We start from the raw sequence: 20,543 nt of genomic DNA, 5'->3' as shown, positions 1-20,543 counted from the left end.
TGTGTGTGTGTGTGTGTGTGTGTGTGTGTGTGTGTGTGTGTGTGTGTGTGTGTGTGTGTGTGTGTGTGTGTGTGTGTGTGTGTGTGTGTGTGTGTGTGTGTGTGTGTGTGTGTGTGTGACAGAGGGCAGTGGGTCTGGAAACTTGAGCACATCCTCCAGCTGTAGTGAGACCTATACAAACTTCTCTGACATCAAGTCCTGAAATCATCAAGTCTTCCCTCCTCCCAGAGCCTTCTGGCCATGGGCCACTGGTCACCCCGGTACTCAGTCCATAATTCCAACAATCGGTTCTGACAACCTTCGATTCCACACAAACACACAAAACAAATGAGCTATATTGCCTGATGTAATCCACTTCACAGATTTGATCATGGGGAAAGGATTCAGTCGATCATCATCTAGTACAGTAGTACTCAAAGTGGGGTGCAGGGATCATCAGGGTTCCTTGAGGGGACCACATGTCAGGATGGTGAAGGACTCGGATCATGTTCTTTTCCTACACTTTGCCATTTGTTTTATTGAAAGCCTGCGGGTTCCATGTGATTGTAATAGATGTATGAGTGGGCCAGCAGGACTGATCTGTTAGTACATCTAATAATGATCACATTATTATGGACATAAAATGCAGAGGCACTTCTCCTGGGTGGCACTTTCCTATCTTCCTCTGTGCCTCAGCTTCAGGTCCACGTGGAACAATTCCTTTTATTGTCTGCAGATATGTTGAGTTTAACTGTTAAAACAAAGCCCAATAAGAAATCTACGAATGAAATGAATGAGTTTATTAGCTTTCAAGAATGTTGCTCGAGTGTTACAGATCACTACTGCACCCACAGCTTTCTTTCCTTTAGAAGTACATATTTATTTGAAGGAAAGGCAAAAGGGGTAATTTGTCATTTGTCAGGGTTTTTTGTTCAAATCTCTGTCTCTCTGACTGTCTCTCTTTGTCTTACTTGTATTTATTTAATTGTTTCCAGTTTGACCCAGAATCTGTCCTTAGAGATACATGTCTGTGTTCCTCCACCAGCTATCCACCACAGAGGCATCAAGTGTGCGCTTGGGACACATTTTACTCTTTGAGTCTTTGTGTATGTGGTACAGTTTGAGATGTCGTCTAATGTGAATATCAGATATCAATGTATAGAGCTAACTTATTCCCGAAAGGGAGAGATCATGTTATATGAATGTAGATATTGTTCATTAATTTCAGTTTGTCATGAAATGTTTGAGATGCTATATTGTACATTATGTATGGTATGTCACTGACTTGTGACTTGTCTATTGTTTGATTTTTTACATAAAAGACTTGTAATAATTCATTAATTTGCCTTATCTGTCTGATTTGTGTGTGTGTGAGAGAGAAAGAGAAAGGGAGACGTACTACTTCCAAATTGTATTGAATTATAGCTATATTCAACTTGTGTTTCTCAACCTTTTTTGGACTTCACCCCACTGGTGGATTGTCTCACTGCCATGAGGTCTTGGATGTCAATTTCCTACTGTTGAATAATGACAAAACAAAGCACATAGACACACACTGTTGTGATTTGTGTTGTGAAGCAATTTGTAAACAAATAAAGTTATGAAACTTTGTCATGTCAAGACAAGGACCCCCCCCCCCAAAAAAAATTATATGTATTTGGCCACGGACCCCCATCTTAAAATATTTTGTTCCAACCCAGGGACCCCCAGAAGCAAATATTTGAGTTGAAAATCTTCACTCTAAAGTTGGGTCTATTCTGCATCTAGCTTAGGCCCAAGACCAGTTGGGAAACCTGCACAGCACACGCAAGTTCAGAATCAGAACTTCAGACAGAGCAGAGCGGAACAGCGGATACGCCATGTGCTTTTCGGATACGGAAGGCTCTGTCGAAGGCGGGCTCTAACGAAAAACAACAGCGATCAATCTCCATAGCAATATCCAATCAGAACACGGCTTTCTTTTCAAACCGGACCGTACTTCCGCTGACAGTTTGAGCACATCTCTGTGCAAGTTATTGAGACTATTTACCACGAAATAATGCGGTAAAATAATCACATTAAACCAATTTATCATGTCTGTAGATGACGATGGTCGGGTTGTTTGCATACTTTGTCAAAGAAGCGAGGAGACGACGGTAACCGGACCACTATCAACTAAACGCTCTGTTACGGCTCATCAAAACTGTCTGGTAAGAATCACTTCACTGTTTACTTGCAACGTTTAGCTTCGTTTCTTTTTGTCTGACACATTATTATAGAATACAATAGCCATAATTGGAGCCTACAACATAGTCGACTCGTGCGACAGTGCCAGTGGTAGGGGGTCACTGGAGAAAAACAGAAACGGGGGCGTTTTCTGTGGGGAGTTTATAGGGGTGTCGACCATAGAGTTATAATATTAAGGTGTCGACTCGTATCTACGTGATTACGTGATATGATACAGCCTTGGCAAAGACAGGCCAAAATAACAGTTAGACATTAACACACTTGAAGACAACAAAGGATTAAGGCAGGGGTCTTCAACAGGGGGTCCGCGACCCCTAGGGGGTCCCCGAAATTGTTGGGGGGAAAAAAGTTTATATATAATATATTTATATTTATATATATATGAATTTGTCTCTAAATATAAACAAAACACGATTCTCTCTTTTGAATAGCTTGTATACATGATTATTGTGATTGATAGTATTGAAATTGCTTCTCAGTTAATAAGGTATGTTTATAAATGGCAGTGTGGTACGGCCACTTGTACATGCATGTTTAAAATAAAAGCATGATGAATATTAATCTATTATTTTAATAGCATAGTATTGAATGCACAATAACATGGTATGTTTATACACATGAAACACAATTTTATACATAAATATACAATATAGGCCTATATCGTAGCCCCACCCCCAGGGGGGTCCCTGCTCCAACCATGTCCCCTTCAGTTTGGGGGTCGCTGGCCTGAAAATGTTGAAGACCCCTGGATTAAGGAACAACCTTTTCCTAATGCGGTGTTTCTTAAAGTGGATTTCAGGGACTCTCTAGGTTCCCGTTCCTTTAGGGGGGTCTAAATTTACCCATACAAGTCTGTAACTTTGACAGCGTACAAATGGAACCAAACAGGTCCCATTTGTACACTGTCAAAATTAAGGGGAGCCTTTCAAATTTCGAGAAACACTGCCTCTGACTGACAGACTCATCACCTGCAGGCTCCCTTAGGGAGTGAGACATTCAATTAACTCACCATATAGTGTGGTATGCTATGTCCAAAATACAGCTCCTGTAGGATTTTTGTGCCAAAATTGATTTTTCTGCAGATTTTGGTTCTATAGGGTCCAAACTATCAGAAAATGACGGGGGTCAAATTTTCCGACCCCTCCCTCATTTCATGGGGGCGGGTCACTTCAGTTTTGGCCCTATTCGGCTATGTATTCCCAATTTCCCATAATATTTTTTGCTAAAATTGATTTGTTTGCTGTTTTGGCTTCTATAGGGACCAAACTATCAGAAAATTACGGGGGTCACATTTTCAGACCCCTCCCTCATTTCCTGGGGCCGGATCACTTCATTTTTGGCCCTATTCAGCTATGCATTCCCAATTTCCCATAGGAATTTTTTGCAAAAATTGTTTTGTTTGCTGTTTTGGCTTCCATAGGAAACAAACTATCAGAAAATAACGGGGTTGAAATTTTCAGACCCCGCCCTCAATTCCTGGGGGCGGGTCACAGTTTTGGCCCTATTCAGCTATGCATTCCAATTTCCAATAGGATTTTTTTTTTGCTAAAATTGTTTTGTTTGCTGTTTAGGCTTCTATGGGGACCAAACTATCAGAAAATGACAGGGTTCAAATTTTCATACCCCTCCCCCATTTCCTGAGGCGGGGAGGGGGGTTTCAGTTTTGGCCCTATTCGGCTCTATATTCCCATAGATTTTTTTTTTCTTCTTTTCTGTTTTGGCTTCTTTAGGGACCAAACTGTCAGAAAATGAGGGGGTTCACATTTTGCATTCAATGGAAGATGCCAGGGCAGAGCCCCTGTAGGAAGATCTTCCATGTGTCCCATAGCATGATCTGACCGAGGACGATTATTCTATCAAAGTTCTTATTGTTGATGCCATGGGTTTGCTTCAGAACATGAAAAAGACAAAAAGCTGTCAGATCTTCAGGATGCATTCAACAAACGCATCATAACGATGATGGCTGGCTATGTTGAGGGTCAAGTTGTCTTTGATAGGTAATATTAGGTATATGGATCAGTCGAAAAACACAAAGTCTTCATCCAGAGATGAAGCTCACTATGTCCATCAAGGAACTCCTGACTGTGTGATCAACCAAGGAGAAGTTGAAATGTGTTAGGCCAGGGACTGCTTGAGTATTTCTCAAGGGACAGTTCTTTCAAGCTCGTTGTCATATATGATACCTTCATTAAGGGACATGATTTTGAGGAGGTGCACACATCGAAGAGGCTGCTGACACCGATGTCCAATTGCCCTGAGCCCTGAGCTTCCACCAATTGAAGAGAATTGGTGGAATTCAGAGAGTGGAGGGTATGTTCCAGTCAGGTGTCTTCTGTCTTGCCCTCCCTGCTCCAAAGGCAATACTTGAGCTCATCACATGTGATGTGGGTGCAAAGCAGGTTGCAAGGGACAGTCAGTCTCTGCAAGTGCATGAGACTTTGCCAACAGTATAAAGGCCCATTCTCACTGGGCCAGATTAACAGATAAATAAATATCTTTCTCCATTCAAGTGGATGGTAAGACACAGCTAAAAAATATCTGTGACAGATATTTTCTTTTATCTGTATCTTACCATCCACTTGATAACAGTGATCATTAATAGATCCTGTATTTGACTAGAATAATAACAGGTCAGAAGTATAAATGCTACCCCATCCTCCTCACTTGAACTGTTCCTACCTAAACTATTGAATATCCTCAGAATATACTGTGAAGTTGTGTATAAAGTACTGTAAAGTACTCCCCCCAGGATATGAGGGAGGGGTCTGAAAATTGGAACCCTGTCATTTTGTGATAGTTTGGTCCCTATAGAAGCCAAAACGGCAAAGAAATCAATTTTAGCAAAACACTCCTATGGGAATACATAGGTGAATAGGGCCAAAACTGAAGTGACCCCCCCCCCCCCCCTAGGAAATGAGGGAGGGGTCTGAAAATGTCTACCCTGTCATTTTCTGATAGTTTGGTCCCTATAGAAGCCAAAACAACAAAAGATAAAATATGTTTTAGCAAAACAATTCTATGGGAGATTGGGAAAACATAGCCGAATAGGGCCAAAACTGAAGTGACCCGCCCCCAGGAAATGAGGGAGGGGTCTGAAAATTTGACCCCCATTATTTTCTGATAGTTTGGTCCCTATAGAAACCAAAACAGCAAACAAATCATTTTTTTGCAGAAAACTCCTCTGGGAAATTGGGAAAACATAGCTGAATAGGGCCAAAACTGAAGTGACCCTCCTCCAGGAAATGAGGGAGGGGTCTGAAAATGTAACCCCCATCATTTTCTGATAGTTTGGTCCCTATAGAAGCCAAAACAGCAAAAGAAATCTATTTGGCAAAAGAATCCTTTGGGAAATTGGGAAAACAAGGCCGAATAGGGCCAAAACTGAAGTGACCCGCCCCCAAGGAAATGAGGGAGGGGTCTGAAAATTTTACCCCCGTAATTTTCTGATAGTTTGGTCCCTATAGAAGCCAAAACAGAAAAAAAAAGCCATTTGGGCAAAAAAATCCTATGGGAAATTGGGAAAACAAGGCCGAAAAGGGCCAAAACTGAAGTGACCCGCCCCCAGGAAATGAGGGAGGGGTCTGAAAATTTGACCCCCGTCATTTTCTGATAGTTTGGTCCCTATAGAAGCCAAAACAGCAAAAAAATCAATTTTGGCAAAAAATTCCTACAGGAATACATAGCATACCGCACTAATAAGCCAACACCAGGCATATGAGTTAACTTACACAATTACTGGAGGTTTTACTATCAACATAACATGACTTTCAGGGCACCCATTCATACAAACTCCTTTAAAATAATTCGATTAAGTTGATTAAACATGAATCGATTGATTGAATACTTTATTAGCAGTTTGCACACAAAAAAAAGCACAAGATAAGAAATATACGTATATAAACATCATGGTTTTCCTTTCTTTTCTGAGGGTAATTGATTAACTTCTGTGTGAACCCTGGGGTCTGGTGCAGGGGATAAGAGGGGGGTTAAGAGAGGCCTGGTTAAGAGAGGCCTGGGTTGTTTTGCAACCACAGGACCGCCAGATCAGAGATAAGAGACTTATCTATGCATAGACAGTGATACAAAATAATAGATGTGGTAAACAGATTGATTTAGTTTACACATGCTTGTTTGCCATTCCAGAATACTTGGATTGTGTTACAAAAACAGCTGTGTGTTTGATTGTTACTCTGGTGTACTTTGAGGTTTATGACGAAAGATTATTGCATAAAATAATCTACTTGAAAGCAGTATGAAAAAAAAAAATGAAAAGAAAAAGAAGGGGAAAAAAAAAACTACAAATGTAGTATCTTTCTTGGCATTTGTCTGATTAGCTCTGGTCCAGAGCGTCAGCTGCACTGACTCTCTGACAGGCGGCTGGCTAAAAGACTAGACCGGGATTTCTGTACCCCTACGAGGGCTCAACTTCAGTCAAAATAAACAAAACTACTTCGCTACTCACCTAACCAAAGGTAGTTTTGCGTTGTTGAAAGTCTATTCTCTGTGGTGGTAAACCTCTCAGCACCCCACCCACTCTGTAAAATACATTATTTTTGTCATGAAATAAAACACATCCAACTCGACCGCCTGCTTATTTCCAGGTTGTATCCCTGTATACCAATCCTGGTTTAGTCTTTTATCCAGTCGCCTGCATCAGCTGCACTGACGCTCTGGACCAGAGCTATTGTCTGATATGCCCCATTCCAGCATACTGTTGGTGGGAAACATATCACATTATGTTATAAATATGGACTCATGACATTATAATCTGATACATTGCTCTTAACTTTTCTGTGTTGCAGCTGTATTCATCTGGTATCTTTTGCCAGAATTCACCAGAGTTTGACGACTTGTTTGGTTTTGCTGTGGAGGATGTGGAAAATGAGGTGAAACGTGGAAATAGACTGGTAAAGCCCTTTATCATTTTCACATAGCACTCAACTCAACTTCATACTGTGCAGATCGATCTGTTCTCTAAATGCAATGTTCCTTTTCTTTACATTAGCGCTGTGCCGGCTGTAAGAAAAAGTGTGCCACAGTTGGATGTGAAGTGAAACGCTGCAGTTGGTCCTACCATTACCCATGTGCTGTTGAAAATGGAGCTGAGGTCATGGAAGATGAGATCAAAGGGCAATATGTGTTAGTCCAATATCAATCTTCTAAAATATATTATTATTATTTACAAGAAACCAGGTAGATGTAGTTTTGTATAATTGCCACAGATGAAAATGTCTAAAACTCTTATTTTTCAGGTTGTACTGCTACAGACACAGGAACATGGGTGAGTACATTTGTATTCCTCACTAATTCTGATTCTTATGTTACTTATTGTAGCTGCCAGGTGGAATCAAAAAAGCGTTACTTTTCAGGAAATTATAAAAATATAACCTGTGTTCCAACAGCCACAAGTTAATACTTTTAATTAGTTTGTGTCTCAAACACAGACCAATTTCACTTTCAACATTTTTAAAAACTAGTTAGTGACAAGCTCACAACATGTCGCATTGTGAGCATGGGCTATTTTTGAAACTTTTTTGTGACCTTTGTCTGTCCAGTGTCCACTATCGTACAACCGAGAAGGGCACTGATTGATTTAGAAAACATTATGGAGTTACAAGCTTTTTCCAGATAACGTTATGTATCAATTTTTTTTTTACTTGCAGAATTCAAAACCGAGGTCGACACACCAGCCTCTTCACGCAGAAATGGTGATACTTCTAAACAACTTTCAAAGTCTAGCACTAAGGTGTGTAAGAGATGTAATTAAAACACCACATGGACATAGTCAAATTATTGCATGCAAAACCAAAGTAAGGCCTTTTCAAAAAATGAAATGTTGTCCATTGTTTGTACTGATAAGACAAATAAGATCCCAACATGGAGATGAAACCTTAAAAAATCAGAGGTAAAACACATACAGAAATGTCTTAAGTATCAACAAATCGACACAAAAGTTACAAATATTCTTTTATCTCTAAATGAGAAAAAGCTCTACTTTTCAAATGTTCACACATCCAGTCTAATTCTTATATCACAACACAGAGTCTAATAACATGTCATGTCGATGATGCAAATCTTCTCCAAATATGGCGGGATGGTGTGTCTGATATTATGAATTTACTAAATGTGACAAATATTCACAATGTGTGAATATTTTCATAGGACATAGACTTAATTCCCTGGCCTACTAACAAGAAAGCCACAGACACATAGACAAATAGCAGGCAGTTGTTGCTGTATTCATTCATTCATTGCTCTTGTCTTTATCTAGAGATCCTAATTGTCTTTATATTTTCAGGTCATATGCCTTGTCTGTGAAAAGAGAGAAGAGCACATAAGCTTAGACAGTTTGAATGATGACATCATTATGTGAGTATGCATATTTAAGTATAATTGTAACTCAATCATGAATTATGTACACAATTCTTTGTACAATATGTGATCTTATCTTTTAGGTGTGTATATGTAGCAATTATAATATATGATACATTGCGATAAGGATGTGGACGATTCTGCTTTGATCCTGTGACATTCCATTGTAGAGTATAGCCAAATAACGTTAATTGTTGATTTTCCAATTAATTAATCTACAGTATGTACTCACAACTGAACATGGCAGTTATACGAGCACATAACAGATCTACAAGCTCACAACAAGCTGTGATGTGACATTGTAGATCTACTATTTTCAGCATGCGAAATGTTTCATGACAAGCCTACAGGGGTCCATTTGCATTCACAATTTAGGCATTTAGCAGATGCTCTTATCCAGACCAACTTGCAAGTGTGAGAGAGATCCAGTCAATAAACATTAATGTATGTTTTGAAATTCAATAAACAAAGTAACTAGTTACTTAAGTTCTCAAATAAATGCAGCGGAGTAAAAGTACAATATTTGGATCCGAGATGTGGAGTTGAAGTAAAATTTATGGAAAATGGAAATACTCAAGTACAAATACCAATACCTAAAGATTGTACTTTACTTAAGTAAATCTACTTAGTTACTTTCCACCACTGATTATTAATGACGTAAATCTACTTAGTTACTTTCCACCACTGATTATTAATGACGTAAAAAAATTCTGCTTAGTTACTTTCCACTGTAGGTGAATGACGTTCTGTGAAATGTAAAGTGATATTTCATCAGGCACGAATTAGCCGCGTTTGTTATGCCAGTAGTTGGCGCCAGCAGGGTCCTTCCATTTTCAAACAACAATGGAGGCAAATCAGGCGATGAACGTAGCTAAAGTGAGAGAGAAACTTAAAAACGGAGAATTTAAATTAAAAAGTAAGTCAGGCAAAAGTTTGGCTTGGGATCGATTTAGTGAAATAGTTCATGCTAATGATGGGTCATGTGCTGGTTACGCAGCATGCAACTCTTGCAACGCGATTTATACGTATGATAGCCATAGAACGGGTACATCAAACATGATCAAACATGTGTGTGCTAAGCCAAGCACAAGGGAGCCAAATCAAAGCCCCATAACCTCCTTCTGTCGCAAAACGATACCACCGGATGTCAAATCTAAGTTCGTGAATGATTTCGTGGACATGTGTTGCCTGGACAATTGCATGGTTGAAATCGTCATCCGTAAAGAATTCATCCAGGTGGCCCAAGCGCTAATCAACATCGGAGCTAAATATGGCGTGGTTGACGTTCATTCCATCATACCCGGTCGGAAAACCTTGTGCCGTACGAAGCAAGCAATAAAGGGGGAAATACCTGAAGTCATCCAGATCGTGATGAAGGAAGAATTCAACCAGCCGGCAGAGTACTGAAACTCATGTTTATTAATTGCCCTGTCTTAGCTCTGCTATGTTATGGATGGACTAGCCCTGAAACATGACGGTCGCTGATAAAGAATTTAACTGGGTTTGTGGAGGCGAATTCGTGTGCTTTATAATGTCTCACACTTGTCTAAATACTGGCCGGCATTTATAATTACCCGGATTCTCCGTGTTCTTTTATAAGAAGGCTTTTTATCCCATGTTTTTATCCGATATTTTTCTGTTTTCCCATGTATTTCCGGACCCATTTTTGCAAGGCCACGCCCACATCTCAGTGGGGAACGCCAGGAAATGCATGGAAAAACACAAAAATATCGGATAAAAAGGCTTCTTTATCAAAGAACACGGAGGATCCGGGTAATTATACAATGCCGGCCAGTATTTAAACAGGTTTGAGACTTTATAAAGCACTTTGTTTGTGAAATCTGAATGTTTGTGTAGTTTGTATAGGCTGACGAATTCGCCTCCGCAAACCCAGATGAATCCTCATCCATGACGGTCGTACGTCATGCTATCAGCGACCGTTATGTTTCAGGGCTATGGATGGACTAGAGCTAAGTTGTAATGCACTGCAGTCTGCAGAAGAATGAGGATTGTCTGGACTGGATTGAAGTAGTTTTTTGAAGATTTTATTATTTTGACAATGCCCGTTAGGAATGTATATGCAATAACAATGTTGGTGCCTGTTGTCAGAGGACTGCAGTAGTTCTATGACGTTCTCTAAAGTCTAAACAAAATTAGCTCGTGTCCCGGGAGGGACCCAAAACTAGTGAAAATAGCAGATATATATAAGCTTGTAGTTCGGCTATTTTCGCTGCTTGTTATTTTTTATTCCTGGTTTTATTGTATTAAAACAACTTTTGAAATGTAGGAAAAGAAAAGAAAGTGGGATTTTTACTCTAGTCGTGACCCATAAATCGGTCCGCGACCCACAAATGGGTCCCGACGGTCCCGACCCGGTGTTTGGGGAAACAGTGAAGTGCTCTAAAATGTGAGGTGATTTTTCATCAGGCACAAATCAGCCGCTTTGTTGTGCCAGTAGTCGAGTCGAGACGTCGGCGCCAGCAGGGTCCTTCCAGTTTCAAACAACAATGGAGGCAAATCAGGCGATGAACGTAGCTAAAGTGAGAGAGAACCTTAAAAACGGAGCGTTTAGATTAAAAAGCAAGGTAGGCAAAAGTTTGGTTTGGGAGCGATTTAGTGAAATAGTTCATGCTAGTAACGGGTCATGTGCTGGTTACGCATCATGCAACGCTTGCAACGCGATTTATACGTATGATAGCCAGAGAACTGGTACATCAAACATGATCAAACATGTGTGTGCTAGATCGAGAACAAGTCAAAGTCAAAGCCCCATAACCTCCTTCTGTCGCAAAACGATACCACCTGATGTCAAATCTAAGTTCGTGAATGATTTCATGGACATGTGTTTCCTGGACATTTGCATGGTTGAAATCGTCACCCGTAAAGAATTCATCCAGGTGGCCCAAGCGCTAATCAACATCGGAGCTAAATATGGCGTGGTTGACGTTCATTCCATCATACCCGGTCGGAAAACCTTGTGCCGTACGAAGCAAGCAATAAAGGGGGAAATACCTGAAGTCATCCAGATCGTGATGAAGGAAGAATTCAACCAGCCGGCAGAGTACTGAAACTCATGTTTATTAAGTGCCTTGTCATAGATCGGCTGCTATATGAATACCTTATTTTTGTATATTACAGGTCGCAGCACACTTGTGTTTTTGTTTGATTGGTTGGTTTACTTTATTGGGAGCGTGTCGCTAACACATTGCAAACAAACAGCAGTTGAAGCAGAAGTTGTAGTTGGCTCTGGTTCTCCTTAACCTCCCAATATGGATGGACAGAGCTAAGTTGTAATGCACTGCAGGAGGAAAGAGGTTTGAAGTAGTTTTTTGAAGGCTGTATATTTTTACAATGCCCGTTTGGAATGTATATGCACCAATTTTGGTGCCCGTTGTCAGAGGACTGCAGTGACTGCAGTAGTTCTATCATGACGTTCTCTAAAGTCTAAACACTTTAAGCTCACAAACTTGTGAAAATAGCAGATATATAAGCTTGTAATTCTGCTCTTTTCACTACTTATTTTTTATTCATGGTTTTTATATAATTGTATTAACACTTTTGAAATGTAGGAAAAGAAAATGGGATTTTGACTCGAGTCGTGACTCGTGACCCATAAAATCGGTCCGCGACCCACAAATGGGTCCCGACCCAGTGTTTGGGAAACGGTGACGTGCTCTAAAATGTGAAGTGATTTTTCATCAGGCACAAATCAGCCGCCTTGTTGTGCCAGTATAGGCGCCAGCTGGGTCCTTCCAGTTTCAAACAACAATGGAGGCAAATCAGGCGATGAACGTAGCTAAAGTGAGAGAGAAACTTAAAAATGGAGAGTTTAAAATAAAAAGCAAGGCAGGCGGCAAAAGTTTGGTTTGGGAGCGATTTAGTGAAATAGTTAATGCTTACGACGGGTTGTGTGCTGGTTACGCAACATGCAACTCTTGCAACGCGATTTATACGTATGATAGCCACAGAACGGGTACATCAGGTCTGATCAAACATGTGTGCGCTAAATCGAGAGCAAGTCAAAGTCAAAACCCCATAACCTCCTTCTGTCGCAAAACGATACCACCTGATGTCAAATCCAAGTTTGTGAAAGATTTCGTGGACATGTGTTGCCTGGACATTTGCATGGTTGAAATCGTCACCCGTAAAGAATTCATCCTGGTGGCCCAAGCGCTAATAAACATCGGAGCTAAATATGGCGTGGTTGACGTTCATTCCATCATACCCGGTCGGAAAACTTTGTGCCGTACGAAGCAAGCAATAAAGGGAGAACAACCTGAAGTCATCCAGATCGTGATGAAGGAAGAATTCAACCAGCCGGCAGAGTAGGCCTACTGAAACTCATGTTTATTAATTACCCATTTAGGCCTAATTCCGATTTGAAAAAAAAAAAAAAAAAAAAGCCTTATAGGAGTAGTTCATGGAGACTTGAGTTCAATAATATTTCTTAGTTTTTGTCGCATTCTTAAGACAATAATTTGATTATAATAAATTTACCCCCATTGATTCAAGTCTCCATGGGGTGAGTAATCAATAGAAAAAAAGTCATTTTGGGGGTGAACAACTACTTTAAAGACTTATGTCCGATTTGAGAATTACCCACTGTTTTTCTGGAGAATTCCTCAGCCTCTGTAGCAGCTTGGAACAAAACTCCCAAACTATTTGATAGCTTTAACACACCTTTGGCTTTCATAGGAAAAAATTATAATCAGAAACCCTTTCCCTATTTTCAAAAAATGACTGTAGGCCTATATGTACTGTAATAGGCAAAAATGTGATCCTGGCCTGAGGGGGTAATACACTTTAATGTGTACCCGTCCATAAGTGCCCTGTCATAGATCTCAAGATCTGCTATGCTATTATTTTGGTATATTACAGGTAGCAGCATACTTTTTATACTGTTTTTGTTTTCTTCTTAATTTGGTTAATTGGTTACTTAAACACATTGCAAAAATACTGCAAGTTGGCAAGTTGTAATTGGCTCTGGTCCATAGCGTTAGGAGTTCTCCTTACTAACGCTATGGACCAGAGCTAAGTTGTAATTCACTGCAGGAGGATTGAAGTTACGTTTTTGAAGATTGAATATTAGGCTAGAATATACTGTATCATTTATCTATTTTGGCTGACAATTTAATGTTAGACATTTGAGTGAGTACACATGTTAAACTGTTAAAGCACTTTATAAATGAATGAAATAGGAGTCCATAATACTAGGCTGATGCCTGCTAGGAATGGATGCCCCTTCTGTTATGCAATACCAGTTTTGGTGCCTGTTGTCAGAGGACTGCAGTATGCATTATCGACACCTAACCTAACTTAGTACTATTCGGAGGCCAGTCTGTGACACACCAGGCATCATGGGTGTAAAAGGAACTCGGACAGAGATCTCTATTTAATATGGGCATTAAATGGGACAGACGCAGAGCCACTGGTCCAACCAAATTCCCAGTTGGCAGAATAACACAACCTCGGGTTGTCAGTGATACAAACTTTGAAGTCAATCAGACAGATACACAGAGATGCCAGGAATGTCTCGTGTCGTCACTTATTTTTCAATTCTTTAGTGCAATGTTTAGCTGTAAAATAACATTGTATGTGTGTTTAAACTTTACATGCCACCTTTGTTAAATATGGCAAAACCAAGCACCGCAGATTTATTGATTGATTGGTTCTCCGCCTATCAGTAGTGGACCTCTCAGAATCGAGCATTCAACCAAGCCATGTAATAAAGTTGGATAAAAGAAAATTAACCATAAGCAGTAGAAGATTTTGATGCATCATAGAATTGGATAGTGAGTCCAGTGAAGATTGACACCTCTAATGTATTTGCTTTGTCTGTCTACAGTATGTACTGTACATCAGTTCCTGATCAAGTGACAATTTGTCCATATTTTTGCTTAGGTTGTACTGCCAGGAACACAAACCTCAGTCCCACGAGGAAAGTCCCCACGGTATGTGATTTAGATACACCAATATTTAACTGTGTTTTGAGTCAAACGTCTTTGGGTGCTTGTTAATAATGCTGCTGTTTGTTGTTGATAGGTACAGATGAAGCAGCTGGACTGGCCGAGGCCCACAGCAGTGACTCGTCTTTGAAGGTACATTTCCTAACAAATGTCCTTTGTTAAAGCGGTCGGCAACAAAGTATAAATTAGCCTGTAGCATTCTGCTCTAGCATTAATTAAATGTATGTACTACCTAATTCAGTGAAAAGAAAAGGTGATCTTAATCATTTGAGCTTTTCTATTCAAACAGAGAAAGCTGAAATCCAATGGCAGGTCAGTGTTGTGCTGAGAGGCATGTGAATGCTCTATCATTTCCTTACATCCTGCTAAGCTCTGGACTTAATTACGCAGGCCTTTAAATTCCCTGAGAAACAGTCTATTAACAAAACTCCATCCTCTTCGGTCTTGTGCCCTTCAAATCGCTCCGATCCAGTTGTTGCCATGACAGCCCTTGCGCCTTCATCTCTTGCTCTGTGGTTCTTCTGCAGGTGGCTCTAGGCATGTCCTCTCTTCCTCCCGCCTTGCAGGTTGCATGTTAGTTAGAGCATGTTTTGTGATTGATCTACCTATCCATTTCCTCCTCCTGACTTGTGTTTCTATCGTGCCTGAAGCTTTGTGTAAAAGAATATCACAATACATGCGTTTAACTTTGAAAAAAAAAAAAAAGAAGTATTCACATCCCTATATTTCATGTTTCTTAACACATAATGTCTTTCTTAAAGGAGTAGTTCACCCCCAAAATGACTTTTTCTATTGATTACTCATGCCATGGAGAGTAGAGTTCAATAAATTTTTTTTGGTTTTTGTCACATTCCTAAGACAAAAATTTGATTTGAGTAAATTTACCCCCATTGATTCCGGATGGGGACCCGTTTCGAAACGGGTCCCTGGAACAAATGGGGGTAAATTTATTATCACATTTTTGTCTTAGGAATGCGACAAAAAACTAAAAATATTATTGAACTCGAGTCTCCATGGCGTAACTAATCAATAGAAAAAAAGTCATTTTGGGGGTGAACTACTCCTTTAAGGCTCACTTTATTAAAGGGATAGTTCACCCAAAAAATAACGTAGTTTCTGTCGATTACTCTCCTCATGGAGATTTGAATTCACAAAGATATTTTTGCGGCGCTCCTGGAAGGAACTATGTTCCAACATCTGGCTTTGTCCGGTTCCCTAAAAAATGTCTGGGCCCCTGAAGCCTGCCCTACATCTGGCCTAGATATGGCCTACATCTTGGCTCAAACGTCTCAAAGTTTGTTGGAAAGGAAAATGTCTGGGCCCTAAAGTAAACTGAAGCCTGCCCTGCATGGCCTACATCTTGGTCCAAACGTCTCAAAGTTTGTTGTACACTCTGAGTCCCATTGGCAGTACGCGCCGTGATTGGCTAGCGAGTCGCTTGATGAAATCAACTCGATACACCGTTCACTTAACACTAGGTGTATTTTTATTTTTGTTTGTTTGTTCTTTTTTTGTCTCATTCCTAAGCCAATAAATTGATGACTGACAACGGTTACGGATAGACACTCGGTCTCCTTTGTGTCTCCATAGAAAATAAGTAATTTTGGGGGTGAATTATCTCTTTTAAAGTTTTGATGTTTAATGTTTTATGTAAAGCACTTTGAGTTTAAATGTGGTGTACAATGCTCCTTGCATCCTTAGCTTGATCCTGGTCAATTTGTGTTGTCCCAATACCACACTGATATCCTGCCATTGTTACATTTCCTGTTTCCATTACAGACAGGAGGATGAGGTTCCTTCCAAGCTTAAATTCAAGCGCAAAGGAGACTCAAGCTCAGGTTAGTTTATTGCTTCCTGTGACTTATCAATACATGAGACTGTCAATCCGTATGGGTTTTATACACTGTTTCACTGAAGGAAGATCTGCAGCCCATGTTTTGAGGTGAATCCTACCAGACTAGTATTTTGGTGACCCCTCTGTTGGCTCTGTTGTCTATTAGAACCGAGAATTCAGTTTGAAACAAACCCACGGCAGTACCATTTGAAAACAAAAGCTGCAAGGTCTCGAGGTTTTGAGAAACGCTATGTATTTAAGTAACATACTCGTTATTTTGACAAACTATGTTGAATGGTTATTGTGAAAGATACAAAATGACTTGTTTAATATGGCGTGTAGCACTCTGCTTGGCCACTGGTATAACTGCTTACAGTACAAGTGTTTTTAGCTTGTTTTGTTTTTCCCTGTGTTTCAACCTTGTTACTGTTGCTGCTATGACACCTGAATTATGCTCTGGGATTTTTATCATAGATGAGGACATATCTACCCAAAGCCTGACCATGTTTGCCCCCATTGAGTGGGTGGATGATGAAGAACACCCAAACGCAGAAATAAATGTATGTATTTTCTTAAGTGCTTTTACTGTCTTCTCCAGATTAATAGTAGCAATCCAAACCATAAATATGTTATTGCTTTCCCTCACTGTCTTTTTCTCTCTAGACACCCGAGACTCAGATTGACAGGTATTATACGCAATCTTATAAGCAATCATTGTACTTAGACAAGTTATTTTTTTAAATGTTAAATACAACGTGAACATTTAGATAGAGTAATGACTGAGAAATTATAATTTCTTCACAGAAATGATACTGAGAGTGAGAACGTCTGTGCTTCCACCCCAGGTAGGATTTCACATTGCCTCACATAGTGAGACGAATCAGAGATCTCCACGTAGGGGCTAGAACAATTACAACCCAATGACAAACTGAAACAAATCATATCAACGGCCTAATATGAAGGACTGCCCAAAATCTTTGCATTGGTTCATCAATGCAGGTTTTCTTTTTTCTCTTCCCCGATCCTTAGCTCACAGTTGGCTCATTCATTAAAATGTTCATTCAATTTAATATATTGCCAGATATAGTAGGAGGAGATCTCTGATCGTCAGGCTATGCAAGACTGTCTCACAGGACCCACTTCAAAAAGGTGTAAGACTGGTGTAACCTGAGCTATGATCTCCCCAGGTAATGATACCAAGAGACAAAGCCAGGACAGATGTGAAGATGCCAATGACACAGACATTTCAGTGAGTTGAAACATAAAACATAATACCCCCCCCCCCATATTCAGTGCTGCATTACAAGGCAGCCCATTCAGTAAGCTTGTTTTTCACAAGTTTCTGTCATAATTAGTAGGACAACAATATAACCTTTATGCAAATAAAGAAATGTTGCTATTGTGTCTCTTCAGGTTGCAGAATCTAAGAGTTTGTTGCTGCCTGTGACAATCTGCATGGAGTCAGATTCCTCCCAGATGGCAGGTATTGTTCTTACTCGAATACATCATCACACCTGCACTGTTCAGTGTCCGTCCATGTCATTTTAAATTGTGGTTCCGATTTGAAGTTTTGATCTCAAGACCTCACGTTGGCTTTTCTGTCTGGCTTCCTTGTCCTACCAGCTGCAAAGGGTGTGGAAAACACTTCGCTACAAAGGGGACCCTCAAAACACACCAGATAATTCACACTGGTGAAAGACCATACCACTGTTACCAGTGTGGGAGCGAGTTTAACAGGAAATATAAATTAAATATACACCAGAGAACTCACACTGGTGAGAAACACTATGGATGTGGCCAACGTGTAAAACACTTCCGCTCCATTAAGCACTAGCAGCCTTAAAACACACCAGAGAATTCACACTGGAGAAAGACCGTATAGCACATCCACATTACCACAAGTTTAGCAGGATGTTTTATAAAATATTTGTCTCAACCTTTTATTTTTTATAGACAAGATAAATACATTTGTTTCTGGACACAGTGGTCTTGTTCCTTTAAACAAATTAGCCTTTATTCTGTTTATTTTATGGACAATACATATTTGGGTCATTTCTGATGCTTCTGTGACCCTGGGGAGCGAAGGTCCGTTTCTCAGTGGGTTTGTCATCTATGAAGGTTAAATAACAAATTGAGCTCCCATGCCCCTTGCAAAAAGGGTACAATTTGTGAGAGCCCAACATCCAAAATGGCTGCCATCAGCTAAGATGAAAATGAACTTTTCAATGGTTTGGCCTACTGTGATGAGTAGCACTTGTTTTCTGTGTACTTTTGGGTTGAGGAATCCATAATTTAAGTAATCTGGTACGTTTGTCAAAAATGTAAAACAAATCTAAAAATGTTGAGAGTGGACAATGACATGTATTGACACTGTTGCGGTATTTTACCTGGCTTAGGCCAACTTAAGTCTGCATGGCTATATTTCACAATTTGCTGCAAGTTCTTTATAATAGAAGTGTAGTGTAATGGTGACATATGGTCACGGTCTCTCCTCTCAGGGTGCAGTCTGGGCTCCATCCACAATCCAGATCCACACACACAGAGCTCCTCTGGTCCACATGCGAGCTCCACTGATCCTGCTAAAGATCCTCACTCTCACGTCGAAGCACCGGTCTCTCCTCCAAATTCCCAGTCCTCTCTACAGCCCTCCCCTTCCTTTTCTGTGTCCCTTCTCTCAGTCCCAAAACCCAAGATAGACTCTGCCAGCTTCTGGAAGGACTTCAACGAGGCAGGGCGTACACAAGCCATCTTCTCTGACTTCATTGATGAACTCAATAACCTCTCCAACAGGATTCAGTCAAATCTGGCCAGCCAGGAAGGTAAACGATATGTTAAAGGTGAAAATGTGTCTCTCTATTTTAATATTGTAATTGGACTTTCTAAAATGAAGTTCTTTAACGTCTGTTGACAGATTATGATATGGCTCTGAGAGTGATGGAAGCCTCTGGTGGCCTTGCGGTGCTTGTGGCCAAGCAGGATGAAGGTATTAAAAGAAAACACACACGCGCGCGCGCGCACGCACACACACACACACACACACACACACACACACACACACACACACACACACACACACACACACACACACACACACACACACACACACACACACACACACACACACACACACACACAGTATATGAAATTAAAATGGCTACTGTTTGTCCAGAAATTAAGAAGAAAAAAGTGGAGGTGCAGATAGAAGAAGCAGCCATGAAAAGGATCATGTCGGCCATGGAGAAGAGCCTGGCACATCACAGCCTGGCACATCACAACACTTAAAGATCAAAGTTCATAAACAGCCCATACTGCTGTCTGCAGTGGCAAATATTGTTTATATTGTATTATGTTTAAAGATCTACTAGCCCTGCATGTCCATCCGTTTATATTTTACACTATTGTTATACATTTTAGTATGTATATGTACTGTATATTGATGTTAAATATACCATTATGTTGTATTGATATTTTGTTAAACATTTTGAATGATGTTCTAATCTCAAGAAACGGTCTACAGTCTTACTCAGTTGGCAGCTATTAATAGTACATGGTTCTGTATCTGGCAAAGTTCCCAAATGCATGCTCTCCTTTGCCCATGAGACATGAAAGTTTCAGTAATCCTCATTCTTTATACTTGCTGAGAATGAATGGAAGACAAAATGAATGTACCATTTTTGGGGGGCGTTTCATTTTTGTATTGCTTTGTTGGAACGCCATTTGAAATGCAGTGTTGTTGGCATACAGATATTACTAGATATCATTTTCCATTAAAGCACAAACTTGGTTACATTTTCAAGTGTGTTGCAAACATTACTAAAACCTTGTAAAATGTTATTAAAGTAACATTTGCTGGAAATATTTGAGTCATGTATAGAATTTGAGTGCTGGAAGAAGTACTCACATTTTCAAGTAAATGTAGAAATACTTGGTTACGTAAGTAAAAGTCTGGTATTACAAATTTAGTACTTGCATTAAAATGTTATGTCCCATTTCACAAGTTGCATATAAAAACGTTTAGAAAATGGCCAAAGGTTAAGTTTCGATAGTGGAGTAAAAGTCCAATATTTGCCTTCTGAGATGATGTAGAGTAGAAGTGAAAATTGGAAATATCCCAGTATTACTCCAGTCGAATTAATGTACGTAGTTACTTTCCACCACTGAATTTG

At 40.0% G+C, this 20,543-nt stretch overlaps 2 protein-coding genes across 4 annotated transcripts in view; both read left to right on the top strand.

Annotated features, from left to right (window-relative positions):
- mcf2lb (mcf.2 cell line derived transforming sequence-like b) overlaps positions 1-1,258 on the top strand; it is a 38,804-nt gene extending 37,546 nt beyond the window's left edge. For both annotated transcript variants that reach the window (XM_080753742.1, XM_080753741.1), the window contains one exon: positions 123-1,258. In XM_080753742.1, coding sequence (XP_080609868.1) covers positions 123-202 — 80 coding nt within the window. In that variant the 3' untranslated portion in view covers positions 203-1,258. The remainder of the gene's footprint in view (positions 1-122) is intronic.
- A 791-nt stretch (positions 1,259-2,049) lies between these two features.
- phf11 (PHD finger protein 11) lies at positions 2,050-20,164 on the top strand. Of its 2 annotated transcripts, XM_080752488.1 has the most exons (18): positions 2,050-2,168; positions 7,008-7,112; positions 7,211-7,344; positions 7,458-7,486; positions 7,869-7,951; positions 8,504-8,574; positions 14,479-14,528; positions 14,620-14,675; positions 14,833-14,855; positions 16,323-16,381; positions 16,852-16,937; positions 17,041-17,063; positions 17,182-17,222; positions 17,565-17,626; positions 17,791-17,860; positions 18,876-19,196; positions 19,289-19,360; positions 19,547-20,164. In XM_080752488.1, exons 1-18 carry the CDS (start codon positions 2,052-2,054, stop codon positions 19,657-19,659), a joined length of 1,515 nt encoding a protein of 504 aa, XP_080608614.1. In that variant the 5' UTR covers positions 2,050-2,051; the 3' UTR covers positions 19,660-20,164. The 2 variants fall into 2 exon arrangements, with proteins under 2 accessions (XP_080608614.1, XP_080608615.1); XM_080752489.1 differs by lacking the exons at positions 2,050-2,168; positions 7,008-7,112; positions 7,211-7,344; ... (1 more) ...; positions 7,869-7,951; positions 8,504-8,574 and adding an exon at positions 12,379-12,902.
- The last annotated feature ends 379 nt before the right edge of the window (positions 20,165-20,543 follow it).

This window comes from Nannobrachium achirus (assembly GCF_963921795.1).
Source record: "Nannobrachium achirus genome assembly, chromosome: 22".
Lineage (NCBI taxonomy): Eukaryota > Metazoa > Chordata > Actinopteri > Myctophiformes > Myctophidae > Nannobrachium > Nannobrachium achirus.
The sequence above is the reverse complement of the archived record's forward strand: the minus strand, read 5'-3'. Positions and strand labels throughout refer to the sequence as shown.

Coding starts and splice junctions, on each gene's coding strand:
- phf11 (XM_080752488.1), top strand. CDS start 2,052: ATGTCTGTAGATGACGATGGTCGGGTTGTTTGCATACTTTGTCAAAGA. Junction 7,952..8,503: donor TTTCAAAGTCTAGCACTAAG/GTGTGTAAGAGA, acceptor TTATATTTTCAG/GTCATATGCCTTGTCTGTGA. Junction 19,197..19,288: donor AAATCTGGCCAGCCAGGAAG/GTAAACGATATG, acceptor GTCTGTTGACAG/ATTATGATATGGCTCTGAGA.